The 20,681-nt window shown below is 43.5% G+C and overlaps 1 protein-coding gene across 2 annotated transcripts in view; it reads left to right on the top strand.

Annotated features, from left to right (window-relative positions):
- The first annotated feature begins 282 nt into the window (after positions 1 to 282).
- STX12 (syntaxin 12) overlaps positions 283 to 20,681 on the top strand; it is a 56,326-nt gene continuing 35,927 nt past the window's right edge. For both annotated transcript variants that reach the window (XM_017856445.1, XM_017856446.1), the window contains exons 1-2: positions 283 to 548; positions 18,124 to 18,193. In XM_017856445.1, coding sequence (XP_017711934.1) covers positions 431 to 548; positions 18,124 to 18,193 — 188 coding nt within the window. In that variant the 5' untranslated portion in view covers positions 283 to 430. The remainder of the gene's footprint in view (positions 549 to 18,123; positions 18,194 to 20,681) is intronic.

The raw sequence follows: 20,681 nt of genomic DNA, 5'->3' as shown, positions 1-20,681 counted from the left end.
CCCATATTTGGGCCTGAATTCTCAAAACAGAATAGGATGTAAGGGCTGAGATCATCTGGTACAGTTTTATGCAAATGGAAAATTCTTGCCTCTTGTCAATGTGCCCTGGCAAGAAACAACACCTCCACCCCAGCTCATCCAATCTCAGCCCCAACTAGGTGACGTCATCTCTCCGCCCAGCAACCCCCAAGCCCCGGGAGTCCTGTCTCTAAGCTACAGTCCCAGCCCCAGTCCCAGCGGCGCTTGCGCACTTTGAACCGGGGCGGGGAGGACGCGTGCGCGCTGCGTGAGGGCGGGACTAGTGCGCACGCAGCCTTAGCTCCTTCCCCGCCCTTGCTCTTCCCAGTTTCTCCGTCAGCCTGCGGGTCCCGGCTGGCGGCTGCTTCCGGTAGGAGAGTGGTGTAAGGCGAGCAGGTCTCAGCTCCTCGTCATGTCATACGGTCCCTTAGATATGTACCGGAACCCGGGGCCCTCGGGGCCCCAGCTCCGGGACTTCAGCAGCATCATCCAGACGTGCAGCGGCAACATCCAGCGGATCAGCCAAGCCAGTGAGCCGGGGTACCGAGCTGGGGGGCGGGAGCTGTCCCCGGGACAGGCCTGGGTGAGACTGCCGGGTCGCGGAGCCCGGCTGGGGCTATGGCCGAGGCCACACCTGGGGCTGTCTCGGGCTGTCCACCCTGGGGGCGGTGGGCTTGCCTCCCCCAGTCTGTCAGGCCCGGGCTGCCCGAGGGTCCCCGGCCCCAGCTGAAGCTTGAGCTGCTTCTCTGGAGTTCTGCCCCCACGGTGCTGGGACCAAAACAGCCGACTTGACAGCCCGAGGGTGGGAAGGGGAGTGTGTGTCATCTTGAGAGCTGTGAGTGCGTTGACTTGTTGACTTGGCGCAGTGGTCAGCCGAGTTTCTCCTGTCATCCACCTTCCTCCCCACCCACCTCGCTTTCCTCTTAGGCCAGTTTGGATGGGGTTGTTTACTGATTTAGCCTTTAGGTTTACATTCTGCTCAGCCCCTGGCTCCTCGGAAATCAGCAACTTTCAATTAAGGGAAGTGGAGACTGCATGTGTTTGGGTGACTTCATACACAGTTCTTCCTGTAGTGAATTCGGAAATCAGACACAATGACTGGTATTTGAGAGGTGGGATGACTTCTGTTTTAATAAAGATAATTCACCAGCAACATTTCAACTTACATTATTTTGTCTTTTGTAACAAAGCATCGGGGTGTATTTTTGGATTTCAGGCAGATGAGGCTTTTGTTTTCCTTCCCTACTTAGCTGCTCTTGAACAAATCTGGTACACAGGGAAGCTAAGAGACTTAGCCACAACCACAGAGCAAGTAATGCATGGTAGAGTTGGTGGAATTTAGAATGGTATTGCTTGTCTCAAAACTCCCTCCTCCCCATTAGGGTCTGAGTGAAACTGTAGCTGAATGAGTCAAATACAGGGTGTTTCTTGGGCTTGAAAATCATCTTGGAGCCTTATAAACAGGAGATCAGCAGCAGCTTTACTTGGAAAGAATGGTGGTCATCATCCTTATTGTTTATTATTGTGTTTTGTGAGCTTGGTGTACTCTGTTAATAGGCAGAACTAGTTAGTTCTGAATTACAATTCTGTATTTTAAATAATATCACTTTGCTTTAGTTTTTAAACTTTAAAAAATTTTCTTTTTTGTAGAGATGAAGTCTTGCTGTGTTGGCCAGGCTGGTCTCAAACCCCTGGGCACAAGCACTTCTCCCACCTCAGCCTTCCAAAGTGCTGGGATTATAGGCGTGAGCCACTGTGCCCAGCCTAATTTTTTTAATTTTAAAAAATTAAATAAGTTTTTAAATTTGTTTTTTTTAAGAGACAGAGTCTAGCTCTGTCACCCAGGCAGAGTGCAGTGATCTGAGTGAAGTGGAACGATCCTAGCTTGCTATAACCTTGAATTCCTGATCAGCTTGCTGAGTAGCGAGGACTACAAGGATGCATCTACCATGCCAGGCTAATTTTTAAATTTTTTGTAGGGATGGGGTCTCACTATGTTGCCCAGGCTCACTTTGCTTTTAAATCTAAATATATATTGTAGAATTTGAGAAGTTTCTGATCAAAAGCAGTTGAGACTCTGGAAGTGAAAGGAAGGGTATGTGACCTCTTAAAATCCAGAATAAAAAAAAAATATATGATCACTGGTTAGAAAGTATAGTACGTTCCAGTTTCCTTTTGTGAAGGAGCTGTAATACAGGTTAGATAAAAAAATTCTAGTTCAAGGCTGAAATTTTCTTGTTGAGGCTAAATCTGATTTTAATATCTATTTGGCAAAATATTCATTCAAGCCATGTATTCAATATTATATATGAATATATATATAATATATAAATATAAATATTAAATACAATATAATTATAGACATTGAAAAGATGGATAAGGATTGGATACATGTTGAATGAATATCGATATGCATGCTGATATATATAATATAATATTATAGTACGTAATAACCAGCAATAGCTCCCAAAAGGTAGATCGACATACATTTTTAAATTTACATTAAATTTTTATTTAAGACAGGGTCTTACTCTATCACCCAGGCTGGAGTGCAGTGGCATGATCTCAGCTCACTGCAGCCTCAACCTCCCTGGCTGAAGCAGTCCTCCTGCCTCAGCCCTACAAGTAGTTGGGACTACAGGTGTGCACCACCGTGCCCGGCTGATTTTTTTTTTTTTTTTTGAGATGGAGTCTTGCTGTGTTGTCCAGGCTGGAGTGCAGTGGCACGATCTCGGCTCACTGCAAGCCCCGCCTCCCGGGTTCACACCATTCTCCTGCCTCAGCCTCCTGAGTAGCTGGGACTACAGGCGCCCACCACTACGCCCGGCTAATTTTTTGTATTTTTAGTGGAGACGGGGTTTCACCGTATTAGCCAGGATGGTCTCGATCTCCTGACCTTGTGATTCGCCTGCCTTGGCCTCCCAAAGTGCTGGGAATACAGGCGTGAGCCACTGCGCCTGGTCCATGCCTGGCTAATTTTTATATTTTTTGTAGAGATGGAGTTTCACCATGTTGTCCAGGCTAGTCTTGAACTCCTGTTCTCAAGTGATTCACCCACCTTGGCCTCCCAATAGGCCAGGATTACACGTATGAGCCACCATGCCTAGCCTTCAACATACATTTATTTGAGTATGTAGTAAGTGTAAGAACTGACATGGATCTTTCAACAGAGAACCTGCAGAGTACATAAGCAAAATATAAAGTTAAAAGGGATTGGTGCTATAAAAGACATATAAATAACATGAAGGTATTCTGGGGAGAGAGAGATTGTTTTTAATTGAGAAGGCATTATGGCATTTGAGTTATGTCTGGAAAGAGGATGGAAAGATTTGGACCTTTGAAGGTAAAGAGAAGAGCATTCCAGGAGGGAGTAAAATGAACAGGCATCATAGTGGGGAAGCATAGGGTATATCTAGAAGAGTAATTTAATTTGGCTAGAGTGGTAGATTCCAGAAAGTAGTGGGAAAAAAAGGATTGAAAGGTAAATTGGGGCCCAAACATGAAGGACGTTAAATGCTAAGCTAAGGGGCTTGGATTTAGTTCTTTAGGAAAGTGTGAGTTGAATTCAAAGGGAGAGAGACTGAAATCAGAGATACCAGTTAGGGCTGTGAACATGAAAAGAAAGGAAACAATAGGAGAGGTTTCCTTGGTGATAGAATTGGTAAGATTTAGCTATTGATTGGGCATTGGGCCCAAGGGGATCATTTAAGTCAACTGTTAGTAATATTAATAGCTAACGTTTGAGTACATACTGTGTTCCAGGCAGTATGAAAAGTGCTTTATATGCATTATCTTATTTTATAACAACGCTGAAGCACCAGGATCATTTCCATGTTATGTATTAGGAAACAAACTATAAAGGTTAAATAATTGCCCTGCTAACAAATGACAATATCTGAATTTGAAACTAGGTCTGTCTCTTATGACCAGCAATTTGTCTTTTATAACTTTTATTAATATTACAGTTCTGGGCTGTGCTCAGTGGCTCACACCTGTAATCCCAGCACTTTAGGAGGCCAAGGAGGGAGGATTACTTGAGGCCAGGAGGTTGAGATTAGCCTGGACAATATAGCGAGACCCCATCTCTACAAAACAAATTTAAAAATTAGCCAGATGTGGTAGCATGTGCCTGTAGTCCTAGCTACTTAGGAGGCTGAGGCTGGAGACTCTCTTGAGCCCAGGATTTGGAGGCTGCAGTGAGCTGTGATTATACCACTGTACTCCAGACTGGGTGACAGAGTAATACTTTGTCTTTACATAAATAAATAAATAAAATTAAAAATAAATAAATCAATAACAGTGCTATAGCAGTTAACACTTCAGGTTTATAAGTATGCAAATAACTTGTTTTTTCACTCTCTAGAGGACACTCTGTGGGGGAAATACCTGAAGCCGTAGTGCTTTCTCTTCTTGTGGTGTGTTCATCTCCTCCGTCAGTTTGCTAGCTCCTTTGAGTCAAGGGGCATGACTTATTCATCTTTATATTTCCAGTACTTATCTCAGTCCCAAACATATGAAAGATTCATTGATCCACTATGCAACAAATATTCCTGGAACTCCTGCTATGTGCTGGGGTAAAGCAATGAACAAGAGGTAAAATCCCTCCCATTATTGCATATGTATGTGTATTTGTGTGTGGAGGGGTATGTATACACACATATGTACACACACATATAAATAATGTCAACTAATAATAAATGCTGTGAAGAAAAAGCAGGGTAAGTAGATAGAGAGTCAGGGAAGAGGGAGGGTGGGTGTACTATTTTAGTTGATCAAGGAAGACCTCTCTGAGGAGGTAACATTTGAGTGAGTAGACATGTGAATGAAGTGAGCGAGAGAGCTGTGTGAGTAGTTGGGAAAGGCGTTCTAGATATAGGGCAAGAGCAAAGACTTTGATGTGTTCAAAGAAGAGCAAGGAGGCTAGTATGGCTGGAGCACAGTTAGAAAAAGGAGGCAGAATAGGGAAGGAGGCCAGAGAGGTAACCAGGGATCATATTATATAGGATCTTGATGCATAATAAATTGTATCAAATTGATTTGAATGAATGAGGCATTTCTACCATTTTGGAACTCTTCCTGCCTCTTTCCCCTTGTAGTGTGTGGTACATACCATATCGTGTGACCCTCGGCAGTGTGAGTTGAAATTTTTCCAGGCCGGGCATGGTGGCTCACGCCTGTAATCCCAGCACTTTGGGAGACTGAGGCGGGCGGATCACCAGGTCAGGAGTTTGAGACCAGCCTGGCCAACACTGTGAAACCCTGTTTCTATTAAAAATACAAAAAAATTAGCCAGGCATGGTGATGCATGCCTGTAATCCCAGCTACTCAGGAGGCTGAAGCTGGAGAATTGCTTGAAGCCAGGAGGCGGAGGTTGCACTGAGCCAAGATCGTGCCACTGCACTCAGGTCTGGATGACAGAGCGAGACTCCCATCTCCAAAAAAAAAAAGGAATTCTTCCCTAAGAATTGTTTGGGGAGAAATGGGAAGTCTGAAATTGATGGGATGACATTACATCTACTCAGTTATCAAGCTAGTACCTATCACCAAACCTTGCCAAGAGACCAGCACACCCAAATATACCCTTAGAATGTGAGCTCACAGACATACATATACCCACATACCCATACAGTCCTGCAAGGACTTGTACCCATTAAAAGTTTGAGAGAAGTTATTCTTTTTTCTAAACTGTTGAGCCACAGATGTGGGGTTGGAATTGCTGAGCACATCCAGCCTGAGATAAGGCACCTCACTGCGTGAGTTGTTACAGGTACAGCTAAGGGTGACTGCCCGGTACAAGTGGTGGTTATCAGTATGCGTTGGGTACAGAGGAAAAATATTTGACTTACTGTGGAACGAAGTGTCTGGGCAAGTATTGCTGAGGCAGATATAGCTAAAAACCTATTAACCTCAAAGTTAACTCTGAAGGGATTGAAGAACAGCATTTCTGGCCGGGCGGGGTGTCTCAAGCCTGTAATCCCAGCACTTTGGGAGGCCGAGGCAGTCGGATCACCTGAGATCAGGCATTCGAGACCGGCCTGGCGGCCAACATGGCAAAACCCCGCCTCTGCTAAAAATCAAAAGGTTAGCCGGGCGTGATGGTGGGCGCCTGTAGTCCCAGCTACCCGGGAGGCCTGGGCAGGAGAATTGCTTGAACTGGGGAGGCAGAGGTTGCAGTGAGCCAAGACCAAGATTGCTCTACTGCACTCCAGCCTGGGCAACAGAGTGAGATTCCATCTCAGAAAAAAACAAAAAAACAACAACCAAAAAAACCCAGCAGCATTTCTGTTCTTTATGTTGCTATTGATGTGATCTTGTTTACTAACAGAATAAGAAGAGTGGAGGTCTCACTCTGTCACCCAGGCTGGAATGCAGTGGTGCAGTCGTAGCCCACTGTAACCTCAAACTCTTAGGCTTTAGCGATCCTCCTACTTGAGTCTCCCAAGTAGCTAGGACTACAGGCATGTGGCACTGCGCCTGACAAGTTGTAAAAGTTTTTTAGAGACGGGGGTCTTGCTGTGTTGCCCAGGCTGGTCTTGAATTCCTGACCTCAAGCCATCCTCCTACCTCAGTCTCCCAAAGCATGAAGAGTTTAACTTTTAAATTGATTATTATGAAATCCTTGGGGTTCTACTTTCAAAGTTATTTTCATGTTTGCCCCTTACTTTTTATGTTTCTTTGCTGTCCTCTTAAGTCTTCATCAGCTCAACATCTGTATTTCAGCAGCATATTCATAGTGTCTCTGATTATGGTCTCGCCCCATTCTAGTTTATACTGATAATGCTATCAGCACTATGTCTAAAGTCCTGTTTTTATTATACTGCTCACTTCTTCAAGAGCCTGAAGTGGCTCTCTGTTGTCTACTGAATCAGATGTTTTGTTTTGTGGGTTTTTTTTTTTTGAGCCAGAGTCTCACTTTGTCACCCAGGCTGGAGTGCCATGGTGTGATCTTGGCACACTGTAACCTCCACCTCCTGGGTTCAAGCATTTCTCCTGCTTCAGCCTCCTGAGTAACTGGGATTATAGGCGCCTGCCACCACGCCCAGCTAATTTTTGTATTTTTAGTAGAGACAGGGTTTCACCATGTTGGCCAGGCTGGTCTTGAACTCCTGACCTCAGGTGATCTGCCCATCTCAGCCTCCCAAAGTACTGGGATAACAAGTATGAACCACCACGCTCAGCCTGAATCAGATCTTTTTTTTTTTTTTTTTTTTGAGCGGAGTCTTGCTCTGTCACCCAGGCTGGAGTGCAGTGGCGCGATTTCGGCTCACTGCAAGTTCCGCCTCCTGGGTTCACGCCATTCTCCTGCCTCAGCCTCCCGAGTAGCTGGGACTATAGGCGCCCGCCACCACGCCCGGCTAATTTTTTTTGTATTTTTTTTTTTTAGTAGAGACGGGGTTTCACCGTGCTAGCCAGGATGGTCTAGATCTCCTGACCTTGTGATCCGCCCGTCTCGGCCTCCCAAAGTGCTGGGATTACAGGCGTGAGCCACCGCGCCTGGCCCTGAATCAGATCTTAATATTCCACCTTGCTTTCACTCCCTGCGATCTTAACCCAAATTAGCCATATTTTCTACTCTTCCTTACTCTTTGCTAGGAAGGCTATTTTCTTTACGTTCCTTAACTCTATCTTTCGGTTTATATTTTGCTCATTTGGTTCCTCCTTTTTTTTTTTTTTTTTTGAGACGGAGTTTAGCTGTTGTTAACAGCCCAGGCTGAAGTGCAGTGGTGCGATATTGGCTCACCGCAACCTCCGCCTCCCAGGTTCAAGCGATTCTCCTACCTCAGCCTCCCTAGTAGCTGGGATTACAGGAATGCGCCACGACGCCCGGCTAATTTTATATTTTTAGTAGAGACCGGGTTTCTCCATGTTGATCAGGCTGGTCTCGAACTCCCAATCTCAGATGATCCGCCCACTTCAGCCACCCAAAGTGCTGGGATTACAGGCGTGAGCCACTGCGCCTGGCCTTTGGTTCCTCCTTTTTTTAGTATCTTTTCTCTCCCTACCTCGTTGGCTATCTAAATTATACAAATCCTCTCAGTTGTGCATAAGTCCTGCTCATAGCAACTAAGTTTTTCTTTGCATTTTTATTTTTGAGACGGAGTCTTGCTCTGTTTCCCAGGCTGGAGTGCAGTGGGGCGATCTTGGCTCACTGCAACTTCCGCCTCCTAGATTCAAGCGATTCTCCTGCCTCAGCCTCCCCAGTAGCTGGGATTATAGGCGTGCACCACCACGCCTGACTAATTTTGTATTTTTAGTAGAGACAGGGTTTCACCATGTTGGCCAGGCTGGTCTTGAACTCCTGACCTCAGGTGATCTGCCCGCCTTGGCCTCCGAGAGTGCTGGGATTACAGGCACCCAGCCTTCCTTTGCTTTTGAAAGATAAAGTGAAGTCAGAAAGATCATGGACTCTGCAGGGTCAGCACATCTGTGACTGAATCCCTCCTCTTCCATGTATTAACCTCGAGCAGGTTATTTTCCCTTTCCGTGTGTAACCCCATTTATAAAATGAGTGAAATTATTAAAAAGGGATGTTTGAGGCTGGGCACAGTGGCTCACACCTGTAATCCCTGCACTTTGGGAGGCTGAGGTGAGTGGATCTCTTGAGCTCAGAAGTTTGAGACCAGCCTGGGCAACTTGGCGAAACCCCGGCTCTACCAAAAATAAAAAATTAGCTGGATCTGGTGGTGCACACAGTCACAGCTACTTGGGAGGGTGAGGTGGGCAGATTGCTTGAGCCTGGGAAGCAGAGGTAGCAGTGAGCCGAGATCACGTCACTGCGGAGGTTGCAGTGAGCTGAGATTGCGCCACTGCACTCCAGCCTGGGTGACAGAGTGAGACCCTGTCTCAGAAAAAAAAAGTGGGGGATGTTTGAAAGTGTCTAGTATACTACCTGGCACATAGTAGGCATTCAGTAAATGGTGACTTTATTATTTTTATTATTTTGAGATGGAGTCTCGCTCTATCGCCCAGGCTGGAGTGCATTGGCACAATCTCAGCTCACTGCAACCTCCACCTCCCTGGGTTAAGCAATTCTCATGTCTCAGCCTCCTGAGTAGCTGGGATTACAGGCTCGTGCCACCACACCCAGCTAATTTTTGTATTTTTAGTAGAGACACGGTTTCACCATGTTGACCAAGCTGGTCTCGAACTCCTGACCTCAGGTGATTTGCCCACTGCAGCTTCCCAAAGTGCTGGGGTTACAGGTGTGAGCCACCACGCCCAGCCCCAATGGCGACATTATTAATACTTGTTGAATTCCTTGCCCCACTATAGTTTAATAGGTAGGTAGGCAGACTCAGGAGTCATATTGCCAGGATTTGAATCCTAGATCTGCTTCTTACTAGCTGTGTAAACACATTGCTTTACCTATTTCTCAGTTTCCTCATTGTTAAAATGGAGTTAATAATACCTATTTCATAGGGTAGTGATGATTAAATGAGATAATTCATGTACAGTACCTGCTACATAGTAATTGCTTAAGAAATGTTAGCTCAGCCGGGCGCAGTGGCTCACGCCTGTAATCCCAGCACTTTGGGAGGCTGAGACAGGCAGATCACAAGGTCAGGAAATCAAATCCATCCTGGCTAATACGGTGAAACCCCGTCTCTACTAAAAATACAAAAAAATTAGCCGGGCGTGGTCGGTGGCGACCTGTCAGTCTCAGACTACTCGGGACGGGCGCTGAGGCAGGAGAATGGCGTGAACCCGGAGAGGCGGAAGCTTGCAGTGAGCTGGATCGGGCACCGCATCCAGCTGGGGCAGACAGAGCGAGATCCGCCTCAAAAAAAAAAAAAAAAAAAAAAAAGGAAATGTCTAGCTCTTTTTGGTGTTTTTCCTTTGAACTTTATCATTACAAGCAGTTTTCCTCACAGTTTAGCACATTATGTTATATATTCATTTAATTCAGGCTTTTTGATATTGTCATTTCCAAGCAGAGGATATGTTAGTTTTGTGGAAATTTCTGTGGAGACCATGCATATATACATTTAATCTTTAGCACAGTGCCCTGGAACACAATTGGGATATATAGTGGGCATTCATAATGTACTTAATTTATTTTATCCATCTGCTAAGTACATTTTTTCTTGGTTTGCGTTTGATAATAATAGCTATCTTTATTGAGTGCTTTTAATGTGCGGACATTGTTCTAAATTTAGCTTCGTATATTCATTTCATCCCAAACAACCATATGAAGATTTCTTATTATTTCATTTTTTAGGCAGGAAACTAAGGCATAGAGGAATGGAGTCTTTTACTAAATATCACTCTGCCAGGAAGTAGCGGACCAGGACAAGCATACGAGCATAGCAGTGTTTTCTTTTGTTTGTTTGTTTTTTTTTTTTTTTTTTTTTTTGAGGAACAGGGTCTGCTCTGAACCCAGATGTGCCAGTAGTACAGTGGTGCCATCATAGCGTCACTGCAACCTTGAACTCAAGGGGATCCCCCACACCTCACCTTCCAGTAGCTAAGGACTACAGGACGGACCACACATCCAAGTAAAATTTTTAAATTTTTTGTAGAGACTGGCTCACTTTGTTGCCCAGGCTGGTGTCAAACTCCTGGGTTCATTGATCCTCCCACCTTGGCCTCCCAAAGTGCTGGAATTACAGGCATGAACCCACCTATGCCTGGCCACATAGGCAGTCTTAATTCAGAGCTATGCTGTTAACGTTGAATATGGTGAACTGGTATGGTTAAAGGGAAATTATACATTTGATATTTAGTATCCATTTTCACTTTAGTCTAGAACTTTACTGTTCTATAGTACGTGGCTATTTTTTAAAGTCAGGTTGAAGGACACGGTGACCTCAACCTGTAATTCCAGCATTTTTTTTTTGGAGGCAAGGGTGGGCGGATCACCTGAGGTCAGGAGATTGAGACCAGCTTGACCAACATGGGAAAAACCCCGTCTCCACTAAAAATACAAAAATTTAGCAGTAGGCATCGTGGGCCGGCACTGTAATAATCCAGCTACTTGGCGAGCTGAGACAGGAGAATCACTATGAACCGGGGAGGCGGTGAGGCTGCAGTGAGCTGAGACTGCCACCACTTGCACTCCAGCGCTGGGCAACAACAGCAAAACTCATGTCTCAAAAAAAATAAAACTTTTTTTAAAAAGGTAATTGGGTCCGGCGGCGGTGCTCAAGCCTGTTAATCCCAGCACTTTGGAGAGCCGAGAGAGCGGATCACGAGGTCAGGAGAGATCGAGACCATCTAACATGGTGAAACCCCGTCTCTACTAAAAATACAAAAAAACTAGCCGGGCGATGTGGCGGGCGCCTGTAGTCCCAGCTACTCGGGAGGCTGAGGCAGGAGAATGGCGTGAATCTGGGAGGCGGAGCTTGCAGTGAGCTGAGATCCGGCCACTGCACTCCAGCCTGGGCGGCAGAGCGAGACTCCGTCTCAAAAAAAAAAAAAATAAAATAAAATAAAATAAAATAAAAAGGTAATTTTCATTGTAGTGATATAAAAACAGAATGTAGGCCGGGTGCGGTGGCTTAAGCCTGTAATCCCAGCACTTTGGGAGGCCAAGACAGGCGGATCACGAGGTCAGGAGATTGAGACCATTCTGGCTAACACGGTGAAACCCCGTCTCTACTAAAAAATACAAAAAACTAGCCGGGTGAGGTGGCGGGCGCCTGTAGTCCCAGCTACTCGGGAGGCTGAGGCAGGAGAATGGTGTAAACCCGGGAGGCAGAGCTTGCAGTGAGCTGAGATCTGGCCTCTGCACTCCAGCCTGGGGACAGAGCGAGACTCCATCTCAAAAAAAAAAAAAGACAGAATGTAAACATAATTTTCAGAGTAAAACACCGAGATGACTTCATTTTATAATCACCACATCGGCGGCTATCATTTTCTCATTTGGTGTAAATGTTTTTTTGTTGTTGAATTTGTTTGTTTTTTAAAATACTGAATTAGAGCATTAGATCCTGTTAAATGAAGAGAAATCTTTTTCCTACCTCTGATGATAGTTACTTTCAATATAATTTGACTTTGCTTTGACTTTGCTTTGGATGAAGGTTCATTTGGAGATTCAGATTCTCCCAATATCAGCTAAAAGCACATAAGGAGTTTTCAGTTTAGAGTAGTTCCTAGTGTGGATGTTAGCTGTAATGTATAACAAATTGATTTGCTTCATACTCTTTTAAAAGTTTTAGCCAGGATATGCTTTTTTAAAATGAGAGGTAAGTGATAGGAGAAATTGAGTCCTAGTTGTTTTTTTGTTTTATTTTGTTTTGTTTTTGAGATGGAGTCACGCTCTGTTACCAAGGCTAGAGTGCAGTGGCACGATCTCAGCTTAGTGCAACCTCCGCTCCCGGGTTCAAGCAATTCTCCTGCCTCAGCCTCCTGAGTAGCTGAGACTACAGGCATGTGACACCATGCCTGGCTAATTTTTGTATTTTTAGTAAAGACGGGGTTTTGCCACGTTGGCCAGCCTGGTCTCAAAACCCCTGACCTCAGGTGATCTGCCCACCTTGGCGTCCCAAAGTGCTGGGATTACAGGCGTGAGCCACCATGCCCAGCAGAGTCCTAGTTTTAAAAGAACAAAATTGCTTACACAGAACTGAAGGACTTGTCTTTACCTTTGGCCTAGTCATCTGGTTTCTAGGATTATGTAACATTTCATAGGAAAAAACCAATTATTTTCCTCCAAAAAGTTGTAGCACGTCGATCTAACATAAAACCTTCATTTACTAGGATGCTTGGAAAAGGAGTTTTCTCATTAACCAAGTTAGCCAGAAGATTCAACTCATCCTGGTAAAAATATTTCCAAAAAGCATCACTTGGCCAAGCACAGTGGCCCATGCCTATAATCCCAGCACTTTGGGAGGCTGAGGCAGGTGGATCACCTGAGGTCAGGAGTTTGAGACCAGGCTGACCAACATGGAGAAACCCCATCTCTACTAAAAATACAAAAAGTTAGCCAGGCGTAGTGGCACATACCTCTAATCCAAGCTACTCGGGAAGGTGAGGCAGGAGAATCGCTTGAACCTGGGAGGCAGAGGTTGTGGTGAGCCAAGATCGCACCATTGCACTCCAGCCTGGGCAACAAGAGGGAAACTATCTCAAAAGAAAAAAGTGTCACTTTACTTTTTAAATTTTTTTTCATTTGTCTATTTTTTGAGACAGAGTCTTGCTCTGTCGCTTAGGCTGGAGTGCAGAGGCATGATCATAGCTCACTGCAGCCTCAAACTCCTGGGCTGGAGTGATCCTCCTCTCTCAGCCTCTTGAGTAACCAGGACTACAGGCATGCGCCACCATGCTTGGCTAATTTTTAAATTTTTTGTAGAGGCAGTTCTCACTATGTTGCCCAGGCTGGTCTTGAACCCCTGGCCTCAAGTGATCTGCCCACCTTGGCCTCCCAAAGTGTTGGGATTGTAGGTGTGAGCCACTTTGCCTGGCCTCACTTTTCTTTTGATATTTTAAGTATGCTCAAGGGCAAATAAATGTATGTGTAAACATGCTATTCCTTTGTGTGCTTTAGGTTTACTGAAGGATACATCTCTTAGATGTACGATACATGAGTCACCGAGTTACTAGTTTTGAACAAATCCCTGATGTTGGTGATTATAGAGGGCAATATACAAAAAGTTCTGCTTCTCTGGGTTCCAGTAAACTATGACACTGTTGTCCTTATGATTTGAGTTTTAGGGTGTCTGATACCTGAGTCTTGCTCAAAAATTTAAAGAAAATATCTTAATATTTAGAAATTTAGAAAGTGTTAAGGCTTAGATTTGTTCTGGTGCTTAGCTAGCAAATGACCCTATAATGTCCCCAACACCCCCACTTCCTCAACCCCTCCCTATCTCTACCCCCCAAATTCAGGTCATTCCAACAAAGGAAATCAGAAAAGTCTAGATGAAGAGAGTTCTCCACTGAGAATACGCAGAGAACAGCTGATTATTAATTGATTTTTTTCATATTCTATAAAATTCCCATAGCTCTGTAGCTTATTTAATAAATTTTGATAGATGATTAATAACTTTAGCATACTTCTAAAGTTTCCAAGGAATGCTCTACTTTTTAAAGACAGTAAGACGAGACCTATTTCCTTCACTTTTTTATCAGGTCTACCTTTGTGTGTCATCATATATTCAACTATTTTCTGGATGGGTGTGTGTGTGTTGGGAGGAGTTATACATACACAAAAATGAGTAGAATGCGGTCTCTGCCTTCTAGAGGCATATAGTCAGTCCAGTCCTGTTTGTACCTTGCATTTATGAAGTTAAGAAAGTCACAGGTGGAACCTTTCTAAGCCAAACTTCTGGGTTGCAAAAGTACTCATTGGTTACACAGCATAATTCTGCGACTGGAGCTATTTCACTGTTACTGAATTTTGGAATTGAGCAGTGGTGGGAGTACTTAGAGATCATTTAGTTCTCACATAGTTGTAAGGATTTAATGAGAGAAAATAAAAACCTTACACAAATAGTTTAAGTATTCAGTAAATGTCAATGAAATCTGAATATCATCTATAATTGGTGAAAAAGAGACCCAGTCAAAAGAAATGACTTGTTTAGTGCCATGCATTTAGTTAGTCGTCAAGTCTGGCTTAGATTTCAGGCCTCATTATTCCTAGCTTATATTCTTCATTCATATCTTCTGCCTCAAAGAGCTTGCCAGAATGTAAAAGGGAGGCTAACTCAATTAATCAATAATTAATTATGTATCACCTGGGTGCCTGGCACTCTGCTGGACTCTAGTGAGTACAGAGGAGTATTCCCATAGGTGCCAGGGAGCTGGAGAAGGGAGCAGGTTAGAGGAAGAACATCAGCCTATCTGGAGCAGACAGCTATTAAGTTAGGGAGGTATCAGATAAGTAGGGTGGGGCTAAGTGGAACACTGGGAAATCTAGGACTGCCCTGTGTGACTACATTCTTTTTCCTGTAAGAGTCAGCCTTTTGAGAGAATGTAATGTGGCACATTCCACTGGAGTTAGCCCTGAGTTTGAATTCTGCTTGTAATGACACTCTGCTCAAAACTTACCAGTGATTTCCCATTTCATTAAAATTCAAAGTCCTAATTGTTTGCAAGGCCCTATACAATCTGGGTCCCTACTACCTTCTTGGCCACCTCTTTACTGTCTCTTGCTTACTCTGCTCTAGCCACCCTGGCCTCCATCATGTCAAGCACCCTTGCTTTGGGGACTTTGTACTGATTAGTCTCTTCTCCTAGAATGCTTCTCCCCAAGATAGCTGTGTGGCTTGATCTTTCACTTTGGATCTCTGCTCAGTGTCACCTTATCAGAGAGGTCTCTCTGACCACTGTATGTAACTAGTATCCTCTACTCACCACTGTCACTTCAGCCCTTACCTGAATTTATTTCTATTTATACTCTGACCACTCTGTATAACTAGTATGCCCACCGCTGTCACTTCAGCCCTTACCTGAATTTATTTCTCTTTATATAACTTATCACTACCTGATATGTTTATTACCTATCTCTTTTCCTTAGAAGACTCTTGAAGGCAAGTGTCTTCTAGGACATGGAATAGTGTAGAGTAGGTCCTCTACTCTGAATGAATGACTGACTGAGTGAATGAGTTCTGTTAACTCTCAGGAGCCTCATTGTGCTCATATGCAACAATGGAATGATAATGCTTACTTAAAGGATTTTTGGAGTCAAATAAGTTAATGCTTGTCAAACCCAGTGTCTAGTACATCATAGTAGATGCTCAATAAATGAAAATCCATGCCCTCTTTCATACATTATTTTTATGGCTGTCCAGTTAATAGCTTTAGTGGTATCCTGATTCCCATTTGACTTAGATAAGAAGGACATACCACATGTTAGTGATGAAGAAAAGTGGTTGTCACACATAATGCTATCTTAGCAGAATGCAGTAATTATAGTGCTTATAATTAGAACCATGGAACCACTGAGCTATAGGTAACCCTCACTTAGTAGAATAGATATATTTTAGAGAAGTCTTGTCAAAAGGCAAATTTTGAATTAAGTGAATCCTATATTTCTGTTATAAAACTGGAATCACATTTTTGTTAGGAAAACATGGTCTTAAAATAAGATGAAATCATAATCTGAAGTGCTACCACCCTATATATACTTGACTCTGGAAATGTTTGTATCTCCAACAATGCAGTAATTTTGGCTAGGGAGAAATAGCTTGTATTTACTACTAAGGACTGAGTTGTTCCATTTCTGTTTAGGAATAGAAGCACCCAGCAATCAGTTAGAAGATTTTTGCCTAATCGTTGCTTCTTATCAGATTTAGGGACTATTAGCATGTCATTAGTATTGTAAGGTAACTGATACTTAATAAATTTTAGCTTACTTTTTTACTAATCTTGGTGACCAAATTGGGGACAAGATTATGACTGTGTCCCCCAAATATTGTTATTTTAAAGAGTACCATTACCACAAAGTGAATTTGGAACAATTAATTTTTAAATTTCAAAATTCTAGTAAGTGAGGGTTCTTTCTTGTTGGACATGGGAGCATTATATGTATACTGTTTCTATAATATTCACAAATTATACAATATACATCGGTTTCCTCATTTTCTTCCACTGAACCAGTCATTTAGCAGGCTGGTGTTTCACAAGTGAAACTGGCATTAATCCAGAGAGGATAGAAAGGGCTCTCACAAAGAAGGCTGAATGGCTGGAAGAGCCATTATGTTATGTTATTTCTTGAAGTTCTATTGAAACTTGATGGTAAGTGTGTTACTTCTGGGCAATGAGTACTCTATTCATATGTTCTGTACTCCAGTATTTGTAATAGAAGACAGTGAATACTCTTGGAAAGCAAGGAAGCAAACGAGAAATCATGTAACGAACTTCCAACCTCTGTGATGAATAAATCTCCCCCATCCTCACCAGCAACCAGAAAAAGAAAATAGAAAGTAAGGCATAAAAGAAATGAAGGGCTCTATTGTTACAGAAATCAGTAAGGGACAGGAGTGTTCAGAGTCCCAGGCAGGCTGGTATTAGAGTATTCCTCCTTATTGATAGATGATCAGTTCCTCTGGACCTCTGCTTTCTTGGTCTAGGATAGGAGTTAAACATCTAGGATTCAAACATTACCATTCCTAGTCTTAGCAAATATCTAGGAAAAGGTAGAGAAGGCTGAACAAAACCATATATTTGACTGTATGATGGTATAGACAGCACAGTTGAAAGAACATAACCATTGGAATCTGATGTACTGGGCATTGAATTTTTGCTCTGCTACTTATTAATTGTATATGCTTGTATAAGGTACTCAACCTCTCTAAATACACTTCCTTACCTGCAAAATGAAAGTGTATCTATTAAGGGTGGCTCACGCCTATAATCCCAGGACTTTGGGAGGCTGAGGCGGGTGGATCACAAGGTCAGGAGATCGAGACCATCCTGGCTAACATAGTGAAACCCCATCTCTACTAAAAAAAAAAAAAAAAATTAGCCAGGCGTGGTGGCGGGCGCCTGTAGTCCCAACTATTCAGGAGGCTGAGGCAGGAGAATAGCATGAACCCAGGAGGTGGAGCTTGCAGTGAGCCGAGATCGTGCCACTGCACTCCAGCCTGGGTGACAGAGCGAGACTCTGTCTCAGAAAAAAAAAAAGAAAAAAAGAAAGTATATCTACTTGAGATTGCTGTTGTGAAAATTAAAAACAGAATGTATACAAAGCTCTTAGTATATAGTGCCTGGCACTTAGAGGTGCTCAATTGGTGGCAACCCATTATTAGTAATAAGTATACATTGTCTTTCCAAAAATATTTGCTATGGAAAAATTATTGTATTTGATTTGATTTTTTTTTTATTGTTGCAAATTGATATCTGGCCTAGAGGCCCTGCTAAAGGTGTTGAAATTTTTAACCATTGCAATAGGAGATCTAGGAAAACTAGCAAATTTTGGGGGGATGATAAACAAAACCACCACCTTCTACTTAGTGACATAGTTACTCTATAGGAGAAAGGTGAACCTTATAATTAGTTTTTGGAGGAATGTATGTGTCAAGGTTTTGATCATAGCGTGGTCTCTGTTAGTTGCATGTATTAATACTTATTCTGAATGTGAAGAGACCAGGGATCTTAGAAGTAGGGTACTCATGATGAATGTATTTTTCTTTTAAATAAATCTTTTTCTTCCTATCTCCCCAGCTGCTCAGATAAAGAATTTGATGAGCCAGCTAGGAACTAAGCAGGACTCAAGCAAGCTACAGGAAAATCTGTGAGTAATTTCCTGACAAGGTTGGGTTTTGTGAGGGCCATTTGAGGACACAGCGTCCTTGCTGCACGGCAGCTTAGGTTTCACGTCTGGGAAGTCAGAATGAGAGGCGGTGGGTCATGAGATAATAGTTGGATCTAAAAGAGGGCAACAAAGTATATTAATGGATTGTGATTTCCACTGCCTTTCAAAGTCCTTGAACTCTGGTCCTTTCTCCTCTTGGGCAGTTTAGCAGAACAATTTAAGGAAGTAGAAAAGGGAATTTGTACCGCTATTAAACTATATTCTACTCACAACTCTGCCTAAATGAGCTTCCTCGTTGGCGTAGGACTCTGTATGATCTAGTCTAACTGGATTTCCAACTACAGTCAGCCTTCCATATCCGTAGGTTCTGCACCTGTGGGTTCAACCAACCACAGATAGAAAATATTCAGAAAAAAGGTCTCTATGGAAGATGTACAGACTTTTTTCCTTGTCATTACTGAAACAATATAGTATAACAATTATTTACCTAGTATTTACATTGTATTGTGTCCAGAGTTGGTTCCTTCTGGTGGGTGCTTGGTCTTGCTAACTTCAACAATGAAGCCGCAGACCTTCGCAGTGACTGTTACAGCTCTTAAAGGTGGTGCGAACCCAAAGACTGAGCAGCAGCAAGATTTATTGTAAAAAGCAAAACACAGCTTCCACAAGGTGGAAGGGGATCTGAGTAGGTTGCTGCTGCTGGCTGGTGTGGCCAGCTTTTATTCCCTTATTTGTTCCCACCCATGTCCTGCTGATTGGTCCATTTTACAGAGTGCTGATTGGTCCATTGTACAGAGTGCTGATTGGTCCATTTTGCAGAGCACGGATTGGTCCATTTTACAAACCTCTAGCTAGCCACAGAGAGCTGATTGGTGCATTTTACAGTCCTAGCTGCAGAGTGCTGATTGATGCATTTTACAGTCCTCTTGTAAGACAGAACATTTCTCAGAGTTCCCACCCAATCCAGAAGTCCAGCTGGCTTCACCTCTCAGTATTAGGTAGTGTAATCTAGAGATGATTTAAAGTATATGGAAGGGGGTGCCGGGTGCAGTGGCTCACGCCTGTAATCCCAGCACTTTGGGAGGCTGAGGCGGGCAGATCACCTGAGGTCAGGAGTTCAAGACCAGCCTGGCCAACATGATGAAACCCCATTTCTACTAATAATACAAAAATCAGCTGCTCGTGGTGGCAGGCACCTGTAATCCCAGCTACTTAGGAGGCTGAGGCAGGAAGATAGCTTGAACCCAGGAGGCGGAGGTTGCAGTGAGCCAGGATTGCACCATTGTACTCCAGCCTGGGCAACAAGAGTGAAACTCTGTCTCAAAAAAATAAAAATAAAAAATAAAGTATACAGGCCGGGTGTGGTGGCTCATACCTGTAATCCTAGCACTCTGGGAGGCCGAGGTGGGCAGATCAACTGAGGTCGGGAGTTCAAGACCAGCCTGACCAACATGGTGAAACCCCATCTCTACTAAAAATACAAAAATTAGCTTGGCATGGTGGCACATGCCTGTAATCCCAGCTACTCTGGAGGCTGAGGTAGGAGAATCACTTGAACCTGGGAGGCGGAGGTTGCAGTGAGCTGATATCGCACCATTGCACTCCCAGCCTGGGTGACAACAGTGAAACTCTGTCTCAAAATAAATAAATAAATAAATAAATAAATAAATAAATAAATAAATAAAGTATATGGAAGGGTATGCATAGGTTCTATGCAAATGTTATGCAATTTTATGTCAAGGATTTGGCAGGAGGAGGCCCTGGAACCAGTCCCCATGGATACTGAGGGACTACTGCGTATATATTATTAGCAAAATGTAATCAGAATGGCCCAAGGGGAGCCTGAGGGAGAGAATAGTAGACTGATAGTAGGGACTCCTGATTCTTTTATCACATCCTCTTCTGCACCATTTCTGCTTTTAGTGCTGTTCTTCATCTTTAAAAGGTACTGAGCAAGCTGGGAGCAGTGACTCACACCTGTAATCCCAGCACTTTGGGAGGCCAAGGCGGGTGGATCACGAGGTCAGGCGATCGAGACCATCTTGGCTAACATGGTGAAACCCCGTCTCTACTAAAATACAAAAAAAATTAGCCAGACATGGTGGCACATGCCTGTAGTCCCAACGACTCAGGAGGCTAAGGCAGGGGAATCGCTTGAACCTGGGAGGCGGAGGTTGCAGTGAGCTGAGATCACGTCACTGCACTCCAGCCTGGGTGACAGAGCAACACTCTGTCTCAAAAAAAATATATACAAAATTAGCTGGGCGTGGTGGTACACACCTGTAGTCACAGCTGCTTAGGAGGCTGAGGCAGGAGAATTGCTTGAACCCAGGAGGCAGAGGTCGGAGTGAGTCAAGATCGTGCCACTGCCCTCCAGCCTGGCGACAGAGCAAGACTCCATCTCAAAATACATATATATATATATAATATACATATAAAATAATATATAAATGTATAAATATATAAA

Source organism: Rhinopithecus bieti, unplaced genomic scaffold (assembly GCF_001698545.2).
Source record: "Rhinopithecus bieti isolate Rb0 unplaced genomic scaffold, ASM169854v2 scaffold_41082, whole genome shotgun sequence".
Lineage (NCBI taxonomy): Eukaryota > Metazoa > Chordata > Mammalia > Primates > Cercopithecidae > Rhinopithecus > Rhinopithecus bieti.
The sequence above is the reverse complement of the archived record's forward strand: the minus strand, read 5'-3'. Positions and strand labels throughout refer to the sequence as shown.